We start from the raw sequence: 25515 nt of genomic DNA, 5'->3' as shown, positions 1-25515 counted from the left end.
CTGAGTCTGAAAATTGCTGAAAATCACATTTTCCTATTTTTGAAAAACGTTTGTCTTCCCCATGTGCGATGTGAAAGACCCACATAAACAGGGAAAACTGACTATACACAAAATGCTGTTAAATACACAAAGTAAACAAAAAATAATTTTTTTCTCAGTGATAGTGGTCTTAGATGGTGCTTGTAACAACATTGTAGAATACTTCATACAATATTTTTTTTAAATAGTGTCCCTTTAATTAACAAAGCTTTCTTGCTTCTAGGGTTTGAGAATCTATTTTGTTTATAGTCAATTATTGGTGTGCCATATATTTTATGCCATGCATCTTGAAACTCTGACGCCCTGAGTTGTTGTGCCTGATATAGTGCGCTCTTAACTGAAACGTGAAAGCAGTTTGCAATTAGCTCATCCGTTGGCCAATTCAAGTGTCTGCAAAATGTCTCACTGAGAGCTCGGCAGCCACTTACATGTTATGTCATTTCAAACACTGTCAGTGATATGGAGCTATTCAAAGTCTGCATTTAACAGTGGGTGCTTTAATCAGGAAATATACATTAATAAAAGGTTCTCTGGTACCACAGTTATGGATTTTGTGAAAGAACCAGAATGGGAGGTGGGGGAAGATGAGCAGGCAAATGCTTGGAGACAGCTTTGCAATGTCCAGTCTGTAGATGCTGATCACCTCTAAAATAAAAGCTACCTTTACAAATTTCAAATCCATGACTGAATTAAGAACTATTATAGCCATATCTAGTGTATCACAAATTGGATGATAGCATTTGCACTGAACGTAATATACATCACTTGTGTTACATGAAGTTTTTCTATGTTGTTAAAATCATAGGATGGGGGCTGAAAATTAAATTGTCAGTCATATGTCTTTTTTGGAATCCACTAAATTGCTTTTGTATGTCATCACAAGACATTTTTCCATCTTTCTCCAGCGCCACCATGACCTGTGACGTCTGCCCAACCACTCACAGCGGAGTACAACGGTAAAAGATGTTAAAGACAATAAAGGGCTTAAATAATTAGGGCTTTATCCTTATGAGGATGCATATTCTCTGCTTATCCTGCACAATAAGTTGATACAGTGGGAGATTTCATAGTAGACAAACTGCATTTCTAAATGCAAGACTGAGCATAATCTGCTCCCAGATTCAAAGGCTGGATCTTGACATTCTACTCTACATATGTACATATATAATTTCTGATGGTGTCACTTGAAGTTTTGCTTGTTGATCATTCTTGTAATGAAATTAGGAGATGCCTGGATACTATGAAGATGAGGGCCATGTAAGGAATTCTGTGCATATAGGAAGAACAAACTGTCAGATCTGAGATCCATTCCGTGGATGTTTCACTTGATCTATCTAAACCAAATGTAATTCTGCTTTTTTAGAAATCTACTTATTTCCTCAGTTCATTTATAGTGAGTTTAATGCCTTGTAGAACAGGATGCAAGCTTCCTATTATACAGCTACCCATATATTCACTACTCCATGCAATTAGTCACCCTGGGTCCCATCACTCTTGCTATAGTAAAACCTGTTGGACGGTGATGGAGGACAGGGAGTCTCCAAGAGGTTTCCCAATTGCTGGTTGGAGATAGTGGGGAAGTCATAGGCCGAGTTTGACTTCTGCCTCCTTCCCCCCAAAAGGTTTAAGTCCAATAATATAAGGCCAATGGGAAGGGGCAAATTCCATGCCTGACTGAGGCTTGCTGTTGGGGGGAGGGGAACACCTTCTCTGCTCCCCCCCCAACTATTCCCATGGGGGAAGTGAATGTTTGCCTCCCCTCCTCCCCCACTATACAGGCCACAAGAGATATCCAAAAACTCTGTGGATCCCTAAGGGCCTAATGAAGGCCACAGATATCTGTAATAGAGGCTTTGTGCCCCCACCAGGTCCCTACTCATAGGGTGGCAGGGCACCACAGGGAAGGCCTAGTAGAAAGAGAGTTCTTTCTAGTGCTGTACTATCCACTCTGATCTTTGCAGGGTCAGTAAGGGCAGGAGGTATGTCCTCCACCCACCTTTTCCCGTGGCCTGCAATGAATGTGAAGTGCTGCCAGTCAAGACTTGTATCTTTTTCTGCTGTAGTTTGTAACAATAGCCACAGACTAATTCCCCCTTTTAGTATATCCAGGCATTAAGGTCCCACAGCTGAAGGGGAACAAGATCTGATCATATGTAATCCACTAACGTAATTGCAGTATGCAGAATGTGAACCTTTTTAATGTAAACATACATGCTGGCTATCTCCTATGATAGCTCTTTTCCAACATTCCATAAGGCGGCTGTTCCTAGGCTCACAATTCGAGTCCCATTATGTATACATCTAGCCTTGTCATAACACTATCTCTAAAATACTCACACGGCTTGGTCCCCATACATAACGTTAAGAGGGTGGAATTTAAAATGAAAAAGACTGTTGAAATAATGTCAACAGCCTGCCTAATTTCACAAAAGGAAGGAAATTCAAAGTTAAGGCTATGGGTATATTCTTATCTAGATGCCTGAAGATTTTTGTGCATGACAATATGCTCCTAAAATTCAGAGCTGTCCCTTATGTCTTTAATTTCTCCCATTGTCTCTCCCTTTTTTTATTAAACATCAAAGTGAATTCACAACAGAGAGTCAGCCTAGAATTTAATCCTCTAAATACCTTGGAAATAGAGGTTTAGACTAGAAGTACCAAGATACACCCTTAAAATTTCAATGTATTATAAAAGAGATTCTAATCACAACAGATCATTACCAAGAAAAGTAAACCACTTAATTTTTTTAAGTGTCTTAAATATAATAAAAAGGAATAATTAAAAATCAAACAGGAAGCTGCCATTGTGACAATTTAATGATGCTGAGCAGGACTGAAAGAACTGGCTGTCATTAGAAAGCAGTGGAAAGCTGACGTTTTCAAAATGGCACTGGGGTAAGTTCTGGTCATGTTTTTCAAGAGCAAAGGTAACAGAAGATGCAATACTGGGGGATTTTTTTGTTTTTTTTAACAAGGAAAAAAAAAAGGGGGGGGGGGGTAGGACTCACCTTTAAAAAACCTTGACATGATTTGGATTCCTACTACTGTCTAATGGTGAAGCTGGTTCTTTCAGTCCTACTTTATCTCATCAGAGTGGGCTCTGCCCAGGAGTTTATTACAGTGCAACCACCATAGAGGAGGATGTGACACCCTATTCATTGAATGGAAATCATGAAACAATGGCCAGTATTTCTTTTTTAAAATATTTTTAGATTTCCCCTTTTTAAAAAAAATCTTACTTACGTAATCATGTCCAATGCATTATAACTAACTAAACTAAGAGTTTTCCATCAACTGCAGCATTACAATTAGTGAAATTAGAATAGGAGATTTGTTTTGTTTCTACATAAACATACAGGTATTTAGGAATGCAAACAAATCATGGATGTCCTGTTTTTTAAACAAGTTAGGTGTGTAAAATTCTTGTGAAATTGTGTATCTAATTTATATATGCACTTGGTATGACTGCACAGACAAATGAGCTAATTGCAGATGGAAACTGATAAATACAGCCACTGGAATCTCTGAGAGCAGTTGTGGTAGTTGCATACCTTGTATGCATTACATGTATTCATGTAACTAGGTGCACAACTGCAAGCATTCTTTGAATGCATCATTAAACTGTTTAAAAAAAAAAATCAGGCCTGGTTTATTCAGCACCAAGAATGCACACTTTAATAAACGGTTAAAATGCTGACTGTATGCAGAATGATGTTCATTGGTTTTATGACATTTAATATTGTGAAATATAGACAATGGTAGTATAATACGTAGTGACATGTTGATTTGTAACAAGGAATCATCCATACAGTCAACAAATACTTATTCTGTGTATCAATGACATGCAAATAAAATACAAGCACAGAATCTCAAACATTTAATAATTGTTCTGAGTTTTTTTAACTACTTTATACTGGAACTCTAACTTTCCAATTTAGATCATTACCTTCTGCCTACATAAAGTTCTTCAGTAGCGTCAATGAAACCATACTCTTCATCTCCTGTCCTAAATTGCTTTATTACAAAATTACCACCATCTCTCTGCATCCTTGCACTGAGTGAAGTGATTTACATATAGTGTATATACTGGGACCTTTATGGGTAAGAGATGCTGAAAAATGTAAATAATTATTTTCATTGTACTGTTATTCTAAGTCTCCAAATTAAGTATACGGTCAATATTCATTTAGAAACTATTGGCCAGATCCTCAGCTGGTGTAAATTGGTGTAAGTTCATTTAAGTCAAGAGAGCTACACTGCTTTATATCAGCTAAGGATCTGGCCCCATATTCTTGAACTAAAACATGTATGTGAGTCACATGTATCTTGTCACCCTATATAATAATGTGCCAAAAGGAAAAATAAAAAATGTTGAAGGCACAATATAGTAGTTTCTTTACCTCTTATAACATAAACCAAGTCAAAGAGTCTGAAGCTTTCAACTATCTGTATTCTGCTGCCATCAAGTGGCTTACGTAAATCACTGCACTATTATTAAAAGTATGATTTTTTATGGTACATTGTTGCTGTAGAGTATTAATAAAATATATGAACACTGAAGTGTAAAAGGTGGGGTCCCTTTTGTGGTAAGGAAGGGGACAGATGTTTTACAAGACCTACCATCCCACTAGTGTTAATATTTTTCTGCATTTTTACCTGTTACCAATCTTGATTTGATTTCTGCTTGATAAACCTCAGAGATAAGTAGTATAAAAGCATGAAACCAGTACTAATACCAATGAGGATGAGGTAGCTTGCGTAGAGAGGATACGAGTCCAGGCTCATAGCTTGAGTTACCTGTAAGCAGAGACACCACAAAATAGTAAATAAAAATCTCTTCAGAATGGATCTTTGGTACATCTCCTTAGTGTCACTCCTCTTCCTTCCTCACCCCTGGTGGCTTTTATGCTCTTGTTATCAAATACAATAAGAGCAGCGTTGTCACATCTCTCAACAAGTGGCTCGTTAGGAGTAACACAGCCCTGTTTCTAAACACTGGTTTCCAACAAATGTGTAACAGGTTTGTGAATGGAATTGTTCCTTTATTTGCCCTTTTAAAATGTATTTCGTTTTCCCCCTCCCCAGACAGCAAGGCATAAAACAGGCAGGCACCATGTAAATATTCTGACACAAATCTGCCACTGCGTAGTCCTGTCTCAAGCAGGGGCTGCCATTGCTGCTGTATGACAGGGTGCCTTTAGTATATGGACTCAAATCCATTGAAGGACCAGCATGAGACCACCAGATTCATTCCATTTAGTAGCTGCAGTAATGGGGACTCCAAATAGAAATGCCAAGGCACCCAATCACTACACCAGTGGCCACAACTGGCATCCCCGTTTGTACTACTTCAAGCAGGCTCTGCAGGTTCCCTAGCAGAGGGGGGAAATGCAGCTCAATCTCTTCCTCCTTTCTAGATGCTGGGATGGGACTAATTTAACATGGCTCTGTCAAACTCTGGCCACCTCATTTCCCACTCTGCCTGTGTGTGGGATCAGACAGCTAGTTGGCAGGGAAGGGAAGCAGTCATATAGTCCCACCAAACAGTGATGCTGCAGCTCAGACTTAAGCCAAAGATCAAACAGCATGCACTATTGCTCCAATTTAGCAAAGTCAGTGAGCTTAAGCACGACCTAAGTGCTTTGCTAAATCAAGGCTTATATCATTTAGCCAACTATAAATGCCTTAGTAGCTTTTCCTCAAATTATTTATCAAATAGAACAATCTCTCTGAGAGAAGGACTTACAAGTTTCCCTGGAATTTGAAGGGTAACATTTCCAACAGTCATTTGGTATGTGAGTTCAGTGAACTGAATTTGCATCAGGCTTTCGAAACTCCATCTGACAAAAGATATTTTAGAAATCCAAAATGGAACTGGAAAAAATGGTAGGAGGGGAAGAGAAAGAAAGGAAGGATTCTATCTTACTATAAACACACACAATTAACCTATTGTATTTAATGCTCCCATGTCCACATATGTTATATGAATCAACATCCTAGTATCAGCTAAGTCTTTGATTAGCTTGTCCACACAACTTAAATATGCTTAGAAATTTGGTATCTAAAACTGGATGAAGACTTGAGGGTGGCAAAAGAAGGACTCTAACATACCAAAAAAGCCTCCCAGAGAGCTAGTTTGTTTTTAATATGTATTTTGCAGAGCTACTTTGTTCCAGTATTAAAATATAAAACAGAGGACACACGCAGGCTGCGTTTGTTTTGTTTTAAAAATAAACAAGGCTTTAGAAAATGTAAAACCAATAGAAAGGTCTCCATGATTTTTGAAAATATTCCAATAAAGCTTTATTTAAATTTATATAATAAACACTCTGTTTCAATAGTCCAGATATTGAAGCTCTGTTCTTGTGCATTGAGAACCTGATATTGACTAGAAACTGACCATAAGCAGAACAATTGAGACATCTGTATTCATTGTACAAGTTGAGCGAAAAGAAGTATTATCAATAAAAATGTTGATTTTTAAAGTATTTTCCATTTAAATATCCTAAACATTTGTTTCCTTTAAATATTTAACTTGACAGTTCAAATACTATAGAAGCATAGCAACTCCTATTTTGTTGCTATTTGTTACATGACAATACTAAAATCAGTGTTAAAGGCTTTCTAAATTACACTTATAATGGAGCCTTATAATGAAGAAGGAATGTAATTTTGAATTTAGGACAGATTTTTTACTCTGAATTATTTCTATATTTACAAACCCTGGAACAAGACAAAAATAATGTACAGTACATATAATATGGTCTTAAATAGTGCTTTTTTATCCATAGATCTCAAAACAAAATATTATTCCCATTTTAAAGATGGGTGGGAAAACTGAGGCACAAAGTGATGAACTGACTTGTCCAACACCAGCCTATAAACTAATAGAAGAGTTGAGATTAGAACCCAGGTCGCCTGAGTTTTCCTGGCCAGTGGTCTAACCACAAGGCCACATTGCCTCAAAAAAAATTGCCTATGATTTACAAAATTTGTAAGCATTTGTCAGTTATGAGCATGTGCCAGTCTTACCTATCCACAGGTTTTCTAAGCTTACCACGAAACCACCACTCAGGAAGAATGCTGTGAAAAGGACATTGCCAAAGAAGGCTGACATCTGCAGCGTTGGGAGCAATGCTGCCATCCATAGTGCCATGGCTCGGGCACAGAAAACCACAAGCCAGACTGCCAGGAAGTTAAGAAGGAAATGTTCTGGTTCAGGACTGAGGTTTGCCAGCCAGTAGATAGGAACCCCATAAATTATTACAAAAGCACAATGTTCTGGGAGCTCCCCCAAAATCTGTTGAAAGGGGAAAAAAAAAAACCACAGAAAATCACAGAACTTTCTCATACTAATATATTTATTTACTTTTTAAAAAATTCTGCAGGAAATAACCTATTAAAATGCAATCGCCTTCTTAAGTGTTGTCAGCGACACACTGAAAAACAGGAAAGGAGGATCTTAGCTAATTTTCCTTCTGTTTCTAGTTGTGACATTTTCTATAACTAAAACCTAAATTGATAGGCTTCTTGTTAAGGATTAGATGTCTTGTTTTGTTACAGTTTGTCAGTTTCTGGGAATCTAAGACGTTTCCCATAAAAGCTCATAAACTTGATGGCAATAATGCCACTACTGAGTCTCTGCAAATGTATTTTAGTCCAAATCGTGTTGAGTCTTTAAGAGGAGTATGGTTCAAAACATATACTGTGAAGATCATTAATTCCTTCCTCATTTTTGCCAACTATTGAGTCAGCTCATTCGGCAAACTAGTTAATCCCCTGGAAAACAAAAACATTATTAGAATTTTCATAAATAAATGAAAGGTATATGTAGTCTTGTAATCATTTCACCCATGGGAGGAGATAAGTAGGAGTGTACTTGAAGAGTCATAGGTGACTTAATAGTATACCTCTATTGTTATGGTTCATAAAATTGATTTAATTTCTTTGTGAAACCTTTGTTGTCCATATGAAATACAAAGAATATCTTTTTCCCCAGAAGTTCTGAACCACTAATGAGGGTTTTAAATCTTGTGTGGGAATGGAAAACTAAATTACAGATGCCATGGTGGGCATCTTTCCTAAAATAAGAGGTTATTCTCAGCTCTGGCAATAACAATGCATGTTTAAAAATTCTAATTTTTTTAAAAAACAATTATGCTTTATACATTTAACATGGTTGTTTCCTCCAGTTACCGCTGGGTCAAACAAAATTGTCTCATTAAAGTTGAAAGATGAAATTACCACATTCTGTCACTTTTTTATGCTACTTACTTCTGAAGCAAAGCGATGAAAAGGTGAGTAACAGTTGCATATACACCTAGCATTGCTATTTTGTCACAGACAGTAGCATTTACAAATATTCTTCTGTATCACAAGTCTTTTCATGTTACTAAACTAACAGCAGCACTTCAACAATGAGGTACATAGGGAAAAAAAGGTATGTAAAACTATCCAAAATGACATTTTCTTTTCAGAATTCCCAAGCTTGGCACCAAGTGGTGCTTCAGGTTTATTGTTTAACAATAAACTGCAGGTTTATTGTTTTTAGAGACAAGTTTTTAAAACCACTTATGGGCCAAAACTAGGGAGAGAAGCTCTTGAGAGAACAAATAATACTAGAGTTCAGCTGTCTAGCCTCCTGATTTGTAGGCACAGATGTTTACATCTGGAAATCATGTAAATATCATTTGTGTTCAGAAGTGACTTTAACAGTAAAACTGCGGCACAAATAGTTGCAAGCATAAATTTATGCCAGAGTGAGGCTCCTTTGAAAATGTCGTCTTTACTGAACACCATATCAAAGATGCATTGTGAAAACAATCATCCAGTCTGATTTCTAACTATTCTCTCCAAATTTATACACTTGAGTCATTGGACTTAGCCTCCCTGTGGCCTCAAGCTGGGACAACCAGAAGTAATGGTGTTTGTCCTTCCATGATGTCTATTTCCTTTGAAATAACTATTGTCCATTTAAAACAAACAGCTCTACCTTGATTGCCTGAATGAAAATACTTATCTTGTTCTCTAACCAATTAGCATAGAGCTCAATGAGAAGCAACAACTACCCTTAGTCCAAGGCTCACTTTTACCATTTCTCTACTCTTGCAACTTGTAAATAGTGGAAGATTATTCCTGCACCTCCAACAACACAAAAGGATTCATTTTCCTTAAAGGGGGTAAGTTTGACAGCCTCTCCATCCTGGCAACTCATTGGTAGGACAGCAGACAATAACTCCATCAATTTGATCTGATCTAAGGCTTTTCCATCTCCTGCCCTATCCCAGACAGTGAGACTTACAAGTTCCCCTGACCCAGCAGTCTAAGAGTAACCAGTGAAAGGACCTTCACTATTTTTTGACGTAGGGCCAGGCTCATGGTTTAGTGAGACAGATGCCTTAAGAGTGTTTTAAGGCTTAATTAATTAGTTAAATGTTTGGGAAGCAGGCTGACAGCTTTAGCTGACAGGCATGATAAGTGTGAAGTATGAGCAGAATTTCATCACCCACACTCAAGACTTCTACTTTTCATGTTAAAACCAGATATACACTTTTCTTGACAGCTGAAACCAATTACCTTAGCAAAGAAGTAGGGACTAACAGAATACATCCCATCTTCTAAATCATGATAAAGCATAGCTCTTTCTGAATGACCTACAGTATAAAACAGAAACAGACAGATATGTTTCATGCTATTACTGCCCATCATCAATACATTTTTCACTACCAATTTAAGTATTTTGATTATTTTAAAGCATTTTCACTAAAACAGACACACTTACATTTTGCAATAACATCCAAAAGCACTGTGAAGGGGATTAGTGCATCTATCATAAACAACAGTGCTATTGTGTCCTGAATAGATAGCTTGCTTTTCTCATGACCATAGTATAAGAATCCAATTAATAATGACATTAGAAGGGCCTCAGATCCATGGATTAACAACGTTGAAAGATCTCTGCAATCATTGGAGACTTGACGACTAAGGAAAACAACAAAACTGACCATAAGATACAATAATTGCTAATAATGCCAGTTAAACTACTATTAGATACTTTGGCCTAATTCTCTTCTCATTTACACATATGGAACCACATTGACTTCACATGGGATGAGAATTTGGCCCTTTTGATAGAAACATGCATAGTGCAAATCTCTGGCCAGCTTGTACTTTCATGGTTATCATTCTAGATAGCATAGTCATTGGGAAATTCATGGTAGAAGTGGAGATACAAATCAGATCCTCCAATTCCAAAACATAGATCTAATCACTTGAGCTAAAGCAGAATCCCCGTTAACTAAGGATCAATGACACATAGTTAAATAAGTCTAGTATGATCCAGTAGTTGGCAGCGGTACTCCAGACACCTTAAACCAATTCATTACAATTTTTTTGAGTAATTGTGTAAGTGAATGTCACAGCCAACTACAGCAGCTGCCACCAGTAACAATCTTGCTAAAATAAGGATAAACAAATATCAGGTCAGCCTTACTTAAAAGAATTGATGAAATCTCTTGAATCCCATTGCCTGGGGGAGCATGGTGCAATGGGATAGGTTTATCGAAGGGAAAGGCATAGTTGTCTTTCTTTGAAGAATTAAAAGTGGCAGAAAATGGGATGGACTAACGGTCTGATCTAGTAAAACAATTTTTATGTTCCAATGTGACCCAAACTTATCACCAGCTTTCTCCAAACTTCCAGTATATGTTCAACTTGCCCTTCACACTTCTCTCTTAACATTCATTTCCATTGCATATTTAAATGTTATTCCTGCAAGGCAACAGTTTATTTTAAAAATACGATTACCTTAATAATAAAGTAAACTGCTTTAAGCCACCTGGTAACTGATCAGTTGAATGGGAATTCATGTTAATTACCTCTTCTGAAGTTAAAAGGGAACTGTCCAAAAGCAAAGAGAGAGAAAATGGGTGTAGCTCAATCTTCAGCAACTGTGTCAGAGCAACCATATCAAGTTTTTTTTATAGATAACATAATTATTTTACCTTTGTTCACTGCAAACAGTCGTCACATAGTCTCCTTCATTAGCTTTCCATAAGAAGTCATCAAAATCTTTTACCTTTTCCCAGAACAAGGTGGCGAGTGACTTTGCCCTTTTCTGACTTTCCATCTCCTTCTCTCTGCTCCGCCTGTCAATGCTGGTCAAATCAACTGCAAAATATTATCTGAGATGGGTCTACATACCAAAGATATGGTAATTTACTCATATTTGTATTTTTAAAAATAAATATCAACAGAACCTTCCAAATTATAGCACATATCTATGATACGATGTTACAGTGGTCACTCTTAAAATTTTTTAATTGTTCTACATAAATTAGTACTATTACTCCAGTATGTGCAGTGTTCCCTAAATTTTCTTTAGGCAACATGCAAATACTGAATTACTATTATCTAGTTACCAAAGGAAAAAGTGGAGCTCCCCCTCCCAAGAAGTGGTGAAGTTCCCTACCTTCAAAAACCAGTTTCCCACCCTGGGAACCAGAAAGTAAAGAGCTCTCTGTAGAAGGGGAACTGATTGGCTTCCTGATTTTGTACTAGATGCAGAAAGCTCCAGAGCATGTAAAACATGGGACTAACAATGTGAAATAAAGCAAGTTCAAATATTAGCCATATCTTGAAGGGGTGGATGGATTGTCACACACATAGTTACTTAAGGTTGGTTTTTGCCATATAGTTATACTTATTTCTAAACTGTTACTCTAGCAAAGAGTAACCAGAGTGCTCATTTAAATTAAAAACTGATACCGCATTGGTTTATAACTCACCTAGTGGACAATATCTAAGTGCAATTCAATAAAAATCAGTGCATTACCTATGCTTATGAAAATAAATGATTTAATGCACTCAATTTTATTTGTTTAATCATATTTGATACTAACCATAGAAATCTGCAGGATTGCTGTATTTTGGACAGGGATAGCCCATTTCTGTGAAATATTGGACCATGTCACGGGCTGTTCCAGAATAGATAGTAGTTCCAGAGGTCATCAGAAGAACTAAATCAAAGAGTTGGAAGATATCTGATCGAGGCTGGTGAACTGAAAGGAGAACTAATCTGTTTCCTCTGGCCAGTCTGGATAGTGTTATCACAAGGTTGTGTGCGGTAAAACTGTCTAGTCCAGATGTGGGTTCATCAAGTATCAGTATTCCTGTCAAAGATAAAATGTGGTGATAGAAAGTATTATGTTTGATTCTCTCTTCGAGTGATTGCTCATATCCATTCCAATATAGGTGTGTGCGCGCCCCGTGCACAGATTCCCAGAACTTTTTTCCCTTAGCAAGCCCCGTAGGGTCAGCTCAGGCGCCCCCTGGAGTGCTGCGCTCATGCCGCGGTACATAGGGCGCTGCCGACCCTGCGGGCTACCTGTGACGGTTGCTGGAACGTCTGCCTCTTGCATATCGCAAGTAGCCTCCCTTAGCATTTTAGTGCGTTTCTTTGTTACAGTTGATTGTTGATAGATTAGTTAAGTAATTAGATAGCAGCCCTCAGGGGCTACAGTTGAGCTATGCCTGGCTCCACTGGCTTTAAAGCCTGCACCGTGTGTGCAAAAGTCTTTTCAGTGAGTGAGCCTCACGATCGCTGTCTCCGATGCCGCGGAGAGCAGCATAGACGAGAGAAGTGCAAGATCTGCAAGGCCTTCAAGCTGCGGACCCAAAAAGAGTAGGACGCCCAGCTAAAGGCCAACCTGATGGAGTCCGCGCTCTGCCCGGACTCCGAGCCATCACGATTACCAGCGGCACTGAGCGTCTCCTCGGTGCGGAGCGCTCTGCCGGCATCGGCACCGAAGCCTGTGGTGCCGAAGAAAAAGAAGCGGCCCGAGGCTGCACACATGGACTCCTCCCTGCGACTGGTACAGCAGGGAGTGACACAGGAGATGCCCCAGCCACGTGCCATGGAGGTTACTCCGGCACCGGCATCTCCTCACAGGGAGCCTCCCCCAACTCCTGGGAGTGGGGAAGCGCCCCTGCAAGGGCCGTCGACACAGGAGGCTTTGCGGCAGCACGCGCCCTCATGGGCCTGCCCACGCCTCTGTCCCCCCCCCCTCGGTCGAGGGTTCTGGGACCGGTGTCTTGGGGTAAACCCACGCTGGGTTGCCCTGGTGGGTGGAGGAGACAGGAGTCGAGGTCCCCCCCAGACGGTCAGGAGGGTCAAGAGTGTGGGCTCCCCTCCTAGCTCCAACTCTGAGTCGTTGAGCTCCTTGACACTGTGGCACCGAGAGGCAAACACGCGAGGCAACGCCGTTCCAGTTCTGCCTTGCGCAGGGGTCGCAGCTCTGGCTCCGATACCTCGGAAGAGCCTCGCTCGGCACCGATCCCTAACACCGGTGCAGATCATGGTGCCGGCCACTGCATCAAGCGCCTCGGCACCGATTGCTTTGGTACCGACTGTTTTGGTTCCGCCGCCAGCTCCGGCACTGCCTGCTCCGGCTCCGACACTGCTTGCCTCGGCACCGTCGGCTCTGGCGCCGTCGGCTCCGGCACAGCCTGCTCCAGCACTGATTGCCTCGGTGCCGTCGGCTCCGGCACAGCCTTCTCCGGCAACGATCACCCCGGCACCATCGACTCCGGCACAGCCTGCTCCGGCACTGATCACCTCGGCACTGAGGAGTCGATCGCACTCCGAGTCGACACCATGGAGACATAGGCAACGCCACTCCCAGTCCCGAGGTGGGAAACGTCGCTGAAAGAGTTCGAGGCACAGGAGGAGATCATCCAGCTCCTCAGGAGATACAACTTAAATTTGTGGTCCTCGCTGCAGAGGTTCTAGTCGGGGTTGCCCCCGGACCAGGCCGCGGACTTCACCACTGTGTCCCAGGAAGGCATGGCGGTAGCGAATGCAGCCTTGCAATCTGCCAGCGATGCGGTGGATATCGCTAGCAAGTCAATGGCTTTGGCCATTGTCATGCGCTGCTGCTACTGGCTCCAAGCTTCAGGCTTGTCCCAGGAGGTCCAACAAGCGATACAGGACCTCCCATTTGATGGCACTGGCCTCTTCTCGGAGAGGACAGATGAGAAGCTTCATGCCCTGAAGGACTCACAAGCCACCCTAAGGTCCCTCGGGCTCTACACCCTGCAGGCCTCGAGACGCCAGTCTCAGCCTCAGGCCCAGAGGCAGCCTCAGCCTCCATCCAGGCCGCCCCCCAGACCCGCCCAGCCCAGGGAGGGGTCAGGACCGATACAGGGCCCCCAACTGCCGTGACCGCCCAGGGTCCTCGGCGGGGCCTCAGCAAGACCCAACCAAGGGCAATAACAACAATAAAAGATTTTGACGGTATGCACGTGGGTGGCACTCCTCCTTTCCCCCTGGATCTCTCCCGGCCCTTTGCCTACAGGCTCTGGACATACTACGCAGAATGGGAAACCATCACCACGGACCGCTGGGTCCTCGGGGTAGTCCTCAGGGGCTATGCCCTTCAGCTTACGGCCTTCCCCCTGGACTCTAACCCTACCCAGTCCCTCTTCAGGGACCCCTCTCATGAGCAACTCCTCATACAGGAGGTCAACTCCCTCCTCTTGCTCGGAGCGGTAGAAGAAGTTCCTCCACAGGAACAGGGAAGGGGATTTTATTCACAGTATTTCCTCATCCACAAGGCCAAGGGGGGCCTGAGGCCGATATTAGACCTCCGCCGTCTGAACCAATTCATCAGATGCACCAGGTTTCACATGGTTTCCCTAGCCTCCATCATTCCCACTCTAGATCCAGGGGACTGGTATGCTGCCCTCAGCCTCAAAGATGCATATTTCCATGTTACTATCCTCCCCGGTCACAGAAGGTTCCTCAGGTTTGTGATAGTTGGCTGCCACTACCAATTTGCAGCCCTGCCCTTTGGCCTCTCGTCCGCCCCGAGGGTCTTCATGAAATGCATGGTGGTGGTAGCGGCCCATCTGCGCCACAGAGGGGTCCAGATATTTCCATACCTGGACGATTGGCTGATTCAGGGCAGGTCCAGGGCCCACGTAAGGAACAGCCTGACTCTCACCTGCGCCACATGCACAAGACTGGGGCTGCTCATCAACGAGCAGAAGTCCACGCTCACCCCGGTGCAGCGCATAGAGTTCATAGGGGCCACCCTGGATGCCACCCAGGCCAGAGCCTTCCTCCCATGGCCTCGATTCGAGACCATGGCTGCCATAATCGCAGATCTGCATAGGTCCCCCACAACGACAGCCAGGCACTGCCTCCAGCTGTCGGGACATATGGCGGCATGTACGTATGTGGTGAGGATGGCTCGCCTCAAGCTCAGGCCTCTCCAAGGGTGGCTGGCCTCAGTATATATACCAGCCAGACATTCGCTAAACAGGATGGTCACGGTTCCCACCCAGGTACTGTCTTCCCTGGACTGGTGGCGCAACCTGGGGGAGGTCCTGAAGGGTGTCCCCTTCAGAGACCTGGCTCCTTTAGTGACTCTAATAATGGATGCCTCAGACGTGGGATGGGGGGCCCAAAGACCTGAGTACCCAGGGGCTCTGGTCACCAGACGAAAGGCCTCTCCATATCAATGTCAGGGAGCTCAGAGCAGTCCTCTTGGCCTTCAAGGTCTTCCTCAGGTTTCTGAGGGGCAGGATGGTTCAGGTCCTCACAGACAACACGGCAGCCATGTTATATGTGAACAGGCTGGGGGGGTGCGCTCCTCGGCTCTTTGCCAGGAGGCTACTCGACTTTGGGACTTTGCTGTGAGGCACGACTTCCACATTTCTGCCTCTCACCTCCCAGGGGTCATGAACGACGAGGCAGACCGCCTCAGCAGGTCATTCTTAGCCCGCCACGACTGGTCACTGCACCCCGAGGTGGTGACTTCAATTTTCCGAAAGTGGGGGGTTCCTCAACTGGACCTGTTCGCGTCGTCCTGGAACAGGAAGTGCCCAAGGTTCTGCTCGCTCCAAGGTCGCGAGCTGGGCTCCCTCTCCAACGTGTTCCTGCTAGACTGGACGAGGACCCTCACGTATGCATTTCCCCCCATTCCACTGCTGTCCAAAGTCCTCTTGAAGATCAAGAGGGACAGAGCGGACATCATACTGATTGCATCAGCTTGGCCGAGGCAGCACTGGTACAGCATGCTGCTCGACCTGTCCATCGACACGCCAATCCTGCTCCCGAGGCGCTACGACCTGCTCTCCCAGGACCAAGGTCGCCTGCTGCACCCGGACCTGGACTCCCTCCACCTGACGGCATGGAGACTCTCTGGCTGATGGAGGGAGAGAGAGCCTGCTCTATACAGGTCCAGCAGGTTCTGCTCGGTAGCAGAAAACCTTCCACTCAGGTGGTGTACCGGGCCAAGTGGAAGCGTTTTACCTGTTGGGCGGAGTCCCAGGGTATCCCACCGAGCTGTTCACCCATACAGACGATTTTGGAGTACCTGCTCCATCTGAAGCTCCAGGACCTGGCACTGGCCTCCCTCCGAGTACACCTGGCGGCCATCTCGGCCTTCCACCAGCCAATGGAAGGGCAATCCCTGTTCTCCCACCCCCTGTCAGTCAGGTTCCTCAAGGGGGTGGAGAGGCTGTATCCGCAGGTCCGTGACCTGGTGCCTCCCTGGGATTTGAACCTGGTCCTTGCCATGTTGACAGGACCCCCGTTCGAACCCATGGCTACATGCCCGCTGCTCATCCTCTCTTGGAAGGTAGCCTTCCTGGTGGCCATTACATCGGCTAGGAGGGTCTCCGAGATAAGGGCATTGACCTCGGAGCCCCCCTACACGGTCTTCTATAAGCATAAGGTCCGACTGAGACCCCACCTGGCGTTCCTGCCTAAGGTGGTGTCTCAGTTTCACTATAACCAGGATATCTTCCTCCCCGTGTTCTTTCCTAAACCACACGGTTCGGAGGAGGAGCGGAGATGGCATTCGCTGGACGTCAGATGAGCTCTGGCCTTCTACATCGAGCGGACCAGGCCGTTACGGAAGTCATCACAGCTGTTCGTGGCAGTGGCGGACCGGATGAAAGGCTCACCCATCTCCACCCACCGCATCTCCACCTGGATCACCACCTGCATCAGGACCTGCTGCGAGCTGGCGAAGGTGCCGCTTCCAAGAGCTGTGACAGTGCACTCAACCAGAGCCCAGGCCTCATCGACGGCCTTCCTGGGAAGAGTGCCCCTGCAGAACATCTGCAGAGCAGCGACTTGGTCGTCAGTCCACACCTTCACGTCCCACTACGCCATAGTGCAGCAGGTGAGAGAGGACATGGGCTTCGGCAGGGCCATGCTCATGAGAGCAGCTCACCGTTGACTCCTACCCATCTCCAATGGCTATTTAATCACCTATATTGGAATGGATATGAGCAATCACTCGAAGAGAGAAAATAAGGTTACTGACCAGTATCTGTTGTTCTTCGAGATGTGTTGCTCATATCCGTTCCACACCCACCCTCCGTCCCCACTGTCGGAGTCAGCAGAAAGAAGGGACTGAGGGACCACAGGGGTGGCAGCACCCTATGTACCACGGCATGAGCGCAACACTCCAGGGGGTGCCTGAGCTGACCCTACGGGGCTTGCTAAGGGAAAAAAGTTCCGGAAATCTGTGCATGGGACACGCACACACCTATATTGGAATGGATATGAGCAACACATCTCGAAGAACAACAGTTACTGATAAGTAACCCTGTTTTTTGTGTTGCAAGTGAAATGGCACCAATACATAAAATGTTATAGATACATTTATAAATCTTTTTCAAAGCTGCAGGGTCAAATATTATTTAACAAGGGGAAAATTCCCTTCCCTAAAATTCTTTCTCCATTTTACTAAACCATTTACTGTAGTCCCAATCCTGCTCCCACTGAAATTAATAAGAATTGTCATTGACTTTCAATGGGAGTAGATTCAGCCCCTATATTTTAATAATTTCCAGGTTTTTTCTCCTAACTTCCATCTGTATATATTAGATACAAGAACATAGTGCTTTGATTCTGTATCTCTCCATGTACATTGTGTACTCTCCCTGGTTGCCAAGAAGGCTAATAGCATATTGGGCTGCATTAGTAGGAGCATTGCTAGCAGATCACGGGAAGTGATTATTCCCCTCTATTCGGCATTGGTGAGGCCGCATTTGGAATACTGTGTCCAGTTTTGGGCCACCCATCACAAAAAGGATGTGGAGAAGTTGGAGAGAGTCCAGTGGAGGGCAACAAAAATGATTAGGGGGCTGGAGCACAAGACGTATGAGGAGAGGCTGAGGGAACTAGGCTTGTTTAGTCTGCAGAAGAGAAGAATGAGGGGGATTTGATAGCAGCCTTTAACTACCTGAAAGGGGGTTCCAGGGAGGATGGAGCTAGGCTGTTTTCAGTGGTGGCAGATGACAGAACAAGGAGCAACGGTCTCAAGTTGCAGTGGAGGAGATCTAGGTTGGACATTAGGAAAAAGTTTTTCACTAAGAGGGTGGTGGAGCACTGGAATGGGTTACCCAGGGAGGTAGTGGAATCTCCATCTTTAGAGGTTTTTAAACTGCGGCTTGACAAAACCCTCGCTGGGATTATTTAGCTGAGGTTAATCCTGCTTTGAGCAGGGAGTTGGACTAGATGACCTCCTGAGGTCCCTTCCAACTCTATGATTCTATGATTCTATTCTATGAGATGTAGGTCAGTGTGGCTAGAATTTGGTGCAATACTTCCACTCATATTCCTTGCTCAGACTTACTTACAGACTTACACTTACATCATTCAGTTGGAAAAAGTCGAAACTTTTTGGTTTTGAGGATTTTACACACAGTTTCAGTGTATGTAAAATCCTCAAAACCAGAAAGTTTAAAATTATCAAAAAAATAGGAGCACAAAAGTGAAGAGAGGAGAAATAAGTTCTACATTAATATTTTCTATCTGAAAGTTTCTTTGAAATTGGTTGTTGAAAACTCAAGTGAGATAATGGCAAACATTTTGAGATCTAGTATTATTTCATATGTATATTACCATAGCACTTAGAGACTCCAATCAGTGTCATGGGCTGTATAGACACACACACCAAGTCATGGCCCAGATCCTAAAAGGCATTTAGGCATGTAACTCCCACTTAAATACCTGAGGATTTGGACTGTGGCTCCTGCCCTTAATAGCTTACTATGAGTAATTATAGAGTTTGAAGTGCTAAGAAGGAGAAATTTGTATTAAATGTATCTATCTTTTCTTAGAAACAGGAAATGTTTTACATCAATATATATCTCTTTTCCTTACTGAAGAAAGATTTTTGCCTTTCCTGCAATTGTGGGATGTTGGCAGGTGAGACAAGATGGGGGTGAAAACAATTGAGCCTGTCTGAGTTTTCGCTGCACTGCAGTTTCCATGGCATGGGGTTCACCATGTTGGTAATTTACAAATCTGAAAAATCCTAGCGTAGCCACAGGCACCGATTGCTACTAATATGGGTAATCTTTACTCACACAAGTAGCCCAACTGAAGTCAACAGAACTACCAGTGTGCATGAGAGTTTGAAAGACTGGGCATATAGCTAGAAAAGTGATTCCAATGACATTAACAGAAATTCTTATATTGACTTTAACGGGAGCAAGTCAGCTCAACAAACTGCATAATAAAGTCACTACTGTCCAAGTAAATAATCTTCCCTGCTTGTATTTAAAATGTAAATAGGCACAATTGCTACAACCAGTGAATAAAAAAAATTTCCCTTACTAATGTTAAAACCCCCACCCTTCTGGCTTTATGGTTTACTTAAGATGAATGATGTTATGCTCACCAGGGTTCCATAGCAGCTGCACGCCAATGCTTACTCTTCGCCTTTCTCCCCCCGACACACCTCGGATGTATTCATTCCCTACTCTTGTGTTTGCACACTGTCGTAACCGCAGTTCTGCTATAACATTTTCCACCTGGCGGTTCAGTGATAAAGCAAGGGTTAGTTGTTTTATCATTAACTACAATGCACCATGCACATCCAAAATTATGTTTGGTTTTAATAGTCATTCAAATATTATTGCGCTATCCGATCAATAGCCAGTTTAAAATAAACCTTGACTTTCTCAGAGATAACATTTTCTAAAAATTCAATAATTCATTTCTGATTTTAGCTCCCCTAAAGCTTTCCCTAAATTGCCATTTGTATTGCAAGCTTTGGAAACTTTGCAGCCTTCTATCTGGGAGCCAAAAAAATTAAAACCTATTTATAAGCAAAAATAGAGAAATCAAACTTCATAGTTTATAACTTACACAACAAATGCCAAGTTCAAATTCACTGTTCTTATCCCAAACATACTTGGATAATTATGTCAAATACATTTTTGACAATTTTATTTTTGTCCAGCAGCTTTAATTACCCTTTTTTCCCTTTGTGAATCTGAAAAAATCTTCGGAAGACGCAGTTTTGCAACAAATAATAATGTTTCTTTGACAGTTAGGTTGGGTAGTAGTCGATCATCCTGCCGCACATGTGCAATGCATTTCTTAACAAGCTGTTGAGTACTGGGCTTTCCATTGATTATGATTTGGCCAGATGTAATTTTGCCACCATGATCTCGACAAGTTATCACATCAAGTAATGATGTTTTTCCACAGGCTAGAAAAAAATCATAATTTGAATTAAAAATCATCCTGGGTAAAATTCTGGAGCTGGTCCATTTGGTTACAAAAATGAGGGCAAAAGTTTTTCCCACATTTATATGCCCCCAATATTCACTCACACCCTCTCTGTAGCTTATTTCAGAACCTGTGAAGGAAAAATGCTTGTGAAGGAAGGCATGCATAGATGCCATTGCAAGATCAGATTAGCCCTTCCCAGAGTGCTCCTCCTGGATTACATGTGGCAAAGATCTTGCCTATATGTAGGTTTTCTGAGGTGCGAGAACTGGAGCAGAGAGCTGCTAATCCATGTTTCTCCTTCTGGCTGCATGCATCATAATGACGAGCGTGGTGTAACAAATAGGAAGAAAGAGATCAGACAGACATATCAGGTAGGTAGGTAGGTAGGTCTTGAGGCATTTCTTATACAAACCAACCAAACAGAATTTGGCCCTGTATTTTTAAAATGACCATATTTCATCTGTGCTGCAAATCTTTTATGAAACAGGCAATGTGCATATGAAGCCAATTGGAGGATCTAAGCTCTAGAGCTCTTAGCTAGTCAAGCGGGCAACAACGAGTAGCAGACCTGAGTTCAGGGTCTGACTGTTCCTTTTGAGTCAAGGTTTAAGAAGTTATAATGTGCTGCCTCATAAGGAATGGCACTAATTGAGCTCCAAAGATGCCTGAAGTCTTCAAAATCCAATTCCTTCCCCTCCATAAAGTTATGAACTGAAGTTAATGGCATATATAAATGAACATATTTTTGGTTCACCATGGTCTCGATCTTGTAGTGTGCTGAACATTCTGTCTCTGATCCAGCAAAACACCTTTAATACAGGCTTAATTTTAGGCATAGGAATAGTCCCATTGGTCTCAGTGGGTTCTGCATGGACACTGGGTCCACACTACTGGATCTGATTGCAGGACTTGACCTAAATTTGTATTATAAGCTTGCTTTGTGGAATGAATTGTGAACATGAATAAATATGGTGTTTTTAAACAATGCAATCCTGGCTCTCACTTAGGGAAGCAAGATTAAAATAATGGAAGCAAATTTGGAAATAAATAACAAATGGCTTGTTCTTTCATATTGTGTGATATAGTTTGTAAACGCACACAGTTCCTTCATTGTTGTTATAGTTCATTTATTGCTAGTCCACGTTTGAAGATTAATTCTCTGCTTGATGATTTGAGGATTTGGTTTTTTTTTATGTAGAATTATTTTTAAAAAAATAAAAAAATCCACCCCATATGTCAATCTATTTGTGGCTGACCTATTGATTGCCATTGATAAAGTGAAACCCCTCAGCAATTTTGATCCACTTAACTAAAGTATTTGTTAAAATAGATAAATTATTTTTAAAAAAATGTAAAACCGTTAGCTGAATGGGATTTGTGCTTACTGTAAGCTACTTAACAAATATACTGCAATATGATAGGTTGTTCAATCCAAGCACTTATCAGACGGAATCTTTCAGGTAAAACTGTTTGTGAGCAAATCTCAGACCCAGACAACCCCAGAAAGCAGGTGAGCTATGGCGAAAATTCCACGGGCCTCCGCAGACAGGCTGTGGACATGAGGTGGTAGTACCACCACTGTGTACTCTCAGTGTGCAGGCTGTGGTCAGGATAGCTATATGTTCTAGTCAGAGCTGTTGATCGCTCATTTTAGCACAAGGCCCCTTTGCTCCCAGCAGTGCAGGAACTACAGTCCTCTTGCTTTGTTCCAGGCAGACCCAGGAAATCTGGCCCATAAAATCTAATGATGAAGACCATACTTCAAGAAACAGTGTGCAAGCAAATGTATAAGTCATAACAAAAATTATTTTTCTGACAAAATGAAACTGTCTTCTGCCAGGAGCCCGTGCATTCACCCCTACCGATTTTATGAGCATACCACAGTGATGTATCACACGTTAGTAGGATGTGTTTCTCTGTTGGATGGCTATATATCCTTTGGCATTCAACGGCTTGAATAGTACTGTTGTAATCTATTGTACATTTTATTGTAAAGATTTGGTCAGTTAGTAAAGCTTTCAGTCCTACCAGAGCTTCCTATAATGGCTAGCATCTGGCCACTCTGAACTTTAAAATTCAGATTCTGGATTGCTGTCACATGGGACTCTGGGCCTTTGTTCCACGTCCAAGGCATTTTCAGCTCTGCTAGTTTCTCATACCAGGGAATCTGAGATGCCACGTTAACCTAATATAAATAAATAGGGGGAAAAAAGCCCTCCGTTCAGAAAGCAAATACTGTAGCAATAAATACTTCAAAAGTTAAGATATTACAAAGCTGAAAATGCATGAAAATAGCTGCAACCAACCTGGGGCAAAGTCTCAAAAATGTGTTTTAGCTAATTCCATCCGCCAACCATGCATTGTTTCCCATATGTTCTTTCCAATCTATCACCCAATGACCATGGTTCAGATTGAAACTGGTCAGAAATTTTTAAACTACAAAAACATTCAAAAGTGAAAATAAAAAGTACTGTATGTTTGTCTGTTTGGAAATGCAAAATACTGCCCTGCCCTTCACCAAATAAACACAAAGCATTAAGCCTTTGCAAACTGGATTTCTCCTTGTTAAATCAACTGGCATGATTCTTGGGGTCTGCTGCAGCTACTTTGTATTTTGCAGCTCTCTGGTGAAACGAAATACTGTAGATTGAAAGCTTAACCAGCTTTTTGAAGGTTCCTTTTGTGTACACCACTTCCTTCCAGCCTAGGGTATGTTTCTGATAGAAAAGAGACATAACCAAGGTATCCCTTCACCCTAGTGATCTCCAGCTGCCAGAATAGGTACTTGGATTTTGGTCATTTAGGCACTCCAAGCAGACCTGAGCCTTCCTCCAATCAGGAGAACACTAAAGTGGCTGTCCCACCCCTTAACTGTGTAAAGCGTATCTCAGCTGCAATGGAGGATCTAATTCACTATTTAAAATGCAGCCAAGGACCTAATCCTGTACTCACCAGGCACCCACAACTTCCAGGGCTTCAGTGGTGTTTGTGTGTACAACAACTGCAAGATGAAGTCCCAGTTGCTGTATATAATTTAACTCCATATTACTTTTTATAGTGCCTAAAAGTTACGACTAGGTTTTTGTTGTATACTTTCCATATTAAAGCAAGATAAAGTAGACCTTGTACCTGGTAGTTGAGTTCTCTGACCTCTAGAACATTTGATTTGCCACTGTATGTGAAATACAGACTGTTATCCTCTTCAGAACAAAAAATATTGTCTCTGAATTTCCTCTTTGCCTGTAGGAATTATTAGAAGGTTAACTACAACTCACTTTTTAAAAATGCTGTTAAAATTAGAGTTTAGAGAAAGGAGAGACAGCAAGGAAAATCCCTTTAATGTGAAATAATAGTACAATTGACTCTGTTACTGTAGCAAGAAGTGTAAAGAGTTTAATGAGTTATTTCAGCCTAGTAGTTGGAGAATTACTTTGCACTAGAGGTGTGTGAAAAATTAAAAGTGCAATTCAAAAACCTCAAATATGCGGTGTTTTTTTGTTCGTTTGTTTGCTTGTTTTTTTTTGTTTGGACTAAAGCATGTCCACTTTCAAAATGGAAATAGACCTAACTTCATTTAAAATTGGCCCTATTTTTGAGCAAAAATGCACAGCAAGTTTTGAAACTAAGCTTCTCCTTGCTTAGTTAAGCAGGACCTGTTTAGCCAAGGCAACCTTCAGTGGGGTGGGGAGAGCCTGCATGCCTGAAGTTCCTACTTCTGACTCCCTGTCCTCTCCCAGAGTCCTTCTTTTTCCTTAGAACCATGGGCCCAGTTTTCATCCAGTCTTTATTCCTGATTTTTTCTCCCAAGACTAGCCCCTCCAAGTCCCTTAATTTGCCCTTGAGCTGGACAGACCAGTTTATTCTGCTCCAATCTTCCCCATTATCAGCCAAACTTTAATTGGAGGTGAAGCTTCAAAGGAATCCACACATGTATTGTCTTTGGACTATGTAGATTGGGTTTATCTAAAGTCATAGTCTGCACTTCCTGCAGACAGCCAAACTACAGCTCAGGTCTGACTTAACCCTTTTGAGTCCAGGTAGGTAGCAGTGCAAAACTGAGTAGGTAAACTGAGTCACATAATATTCATAAAAATAGACACCTCCCACAATAGCTGAAACAATTTCAAACAGCAGCTTTTTATAACAGAAAAGTACAAAAGTCATTTTCTATATTAACTATATAGAGCCCCAGCAAATGTCCTTAGTTAATTTTAGTATTTATATGGCCCCTACCACTGTGATATTTCAGTGTCTCTTGCATGTTAATGGATTTATCCTCCCAATATGCCTTTGTGTGGTGTGGAAGTTTATTTATCCCTGCTTCACAAATGGGAGGACTACAAGACAAGTTTACACAGGAAGTCTGTGGCAAAACCAGGGAACAGAACCCAGATTTCATGTGTCCCAATCAAATGCCTTGCCCACAAGCCCCTTGCCCACAAGCCCATGTTGCTGCTCTAAAGGCTACATATTGCCTTTATGCCCCAGTCACATGCAAATGGAGAGCACTATATTTCAAATCCAATTTGCTGTTTAACACATCTCGTGCTGTCTGCATGGGTTTCCCCTTCAGTTTATATGAACTCCACTCACCGACAAATCCTGATCTGTAACCTGGTTCCCAATGGCACACTCCGATGGGACATTTTCAGTCATTTCTTTCATCTTTGTGGTGTAGCTTCCGCTCTGTATTGCCACTTTTTCCCCCCGTTTTTAAATACCGTGCTTACTGTGGAAATCCTTCTCTCCTTGGTTTTGTACTTGATCCCCTTCCAAGCCCCCTCCAGAACTAGAGCCGGTATTTCTCTTCACACTCTGGTTCTCCCTGGTCTGCATGTCTCTGTAGATCAGGTAATGGTCTCATTTTCTGGGATAATAACAGCTCAGGGTAAAGGTTAATCAGATAATAGTTATGGCTAATCTATCAACTGTGC

The 25515-nt window shown here is 42.4% G+C and overlaps 1 protein-coding gene across 3 annotated transcripts; it reads right to left on the bottom strand.

The window, feature by feature from the left end:
* Nucleotides 1–3557: 3557 nt before the first annotated feature.
* ABCG8 (ATP binding cassette subfamily G member 8) lies at nt 3558–25418 on the bottom strand. Of its 3 annotated transcripts, XM_067565067.1 has the most exons (13): nt 25175–25418; nt 23711–23821; nt 22610–22766; nt 20320–20558; nt 19743–19875; nt 11940–12209; nt 11043–11208; nt 10846–10938; nt 9821–10020; nt 9616–9692; nt 7072–7339; nt 5786–5913; nt 3558–4836 (listed from the first exon to the last, which is right to left on the bottom strand). In XM_067565067.1, the coding sequence occupies exons 1-13, from the start codon at nt 25244–25246 to the stop codon at nt 4699–4701; spliced, it is 2052 nt and encodes a 683-aa protein (XP_067421168.1). In that variant the 5' UTR covers nt 25247–25418; the 3' UTR covers nt 3558–4698. The 3 variants fall into 3 exon arrangements, with proteins under 3 accessions (XP_067421168.1, XP_067421170.1, XP_067421169.1); XM_067565069.1 differs by lacking the exon at nt 11940–12209; XM_067565068.1 differs by lacking the exons at nt 23711–23821; nt 25175–25418 and adding an exon at nt 22888–23012.
* Between the last annotated feature and the right edge of the window lie 97 nt (nt 25419–25515).

This window comes from Emydura macquarii, unplaced genomic scaffold (assembly GCF_026122565.2).
Source record: "Emydura macquarii macquarii isolate MOO-44397 ecotype Brisbane River unplaced genomic scaffold, CSIRO-AGI_Emac_v2 contig_2676, whole genome shotgun sequence".
Classification (NCBI taxonomy): Eukaryota; Metazoa; Chordata; order Testudines; family Chelidae; genus Emydura; species Emydura macquarii.
The sequence above is the reverse complement of the archived record's forward strand: the minus strand, read 5'-3'. Positions and strand labels throughout refer to the sequence as shown.

Coding starts and splice junctions, on each gene's coding strand:
- ABCG8 (XM_067565067.1), bottom strand. CDS start 25,246: ATGAAAGAAATGACTGAAAATGTCCCATCGGAGTGTGCCATTGGGAAC. Junction 12,210..19,742: donor GCAGCTGCTATGGAACCCTG/GTGAGCATAACA, acceptor TATCTTTGACAG/GAATACTGATACTTGATGAA. Junction 4,837..5,785: donor TTCAAATTCCAGGGAAACTT/GTAAGTCCTTCT, acceptor CTCTGCTTACAG/GTAACTCAAGCTATGAGCCT.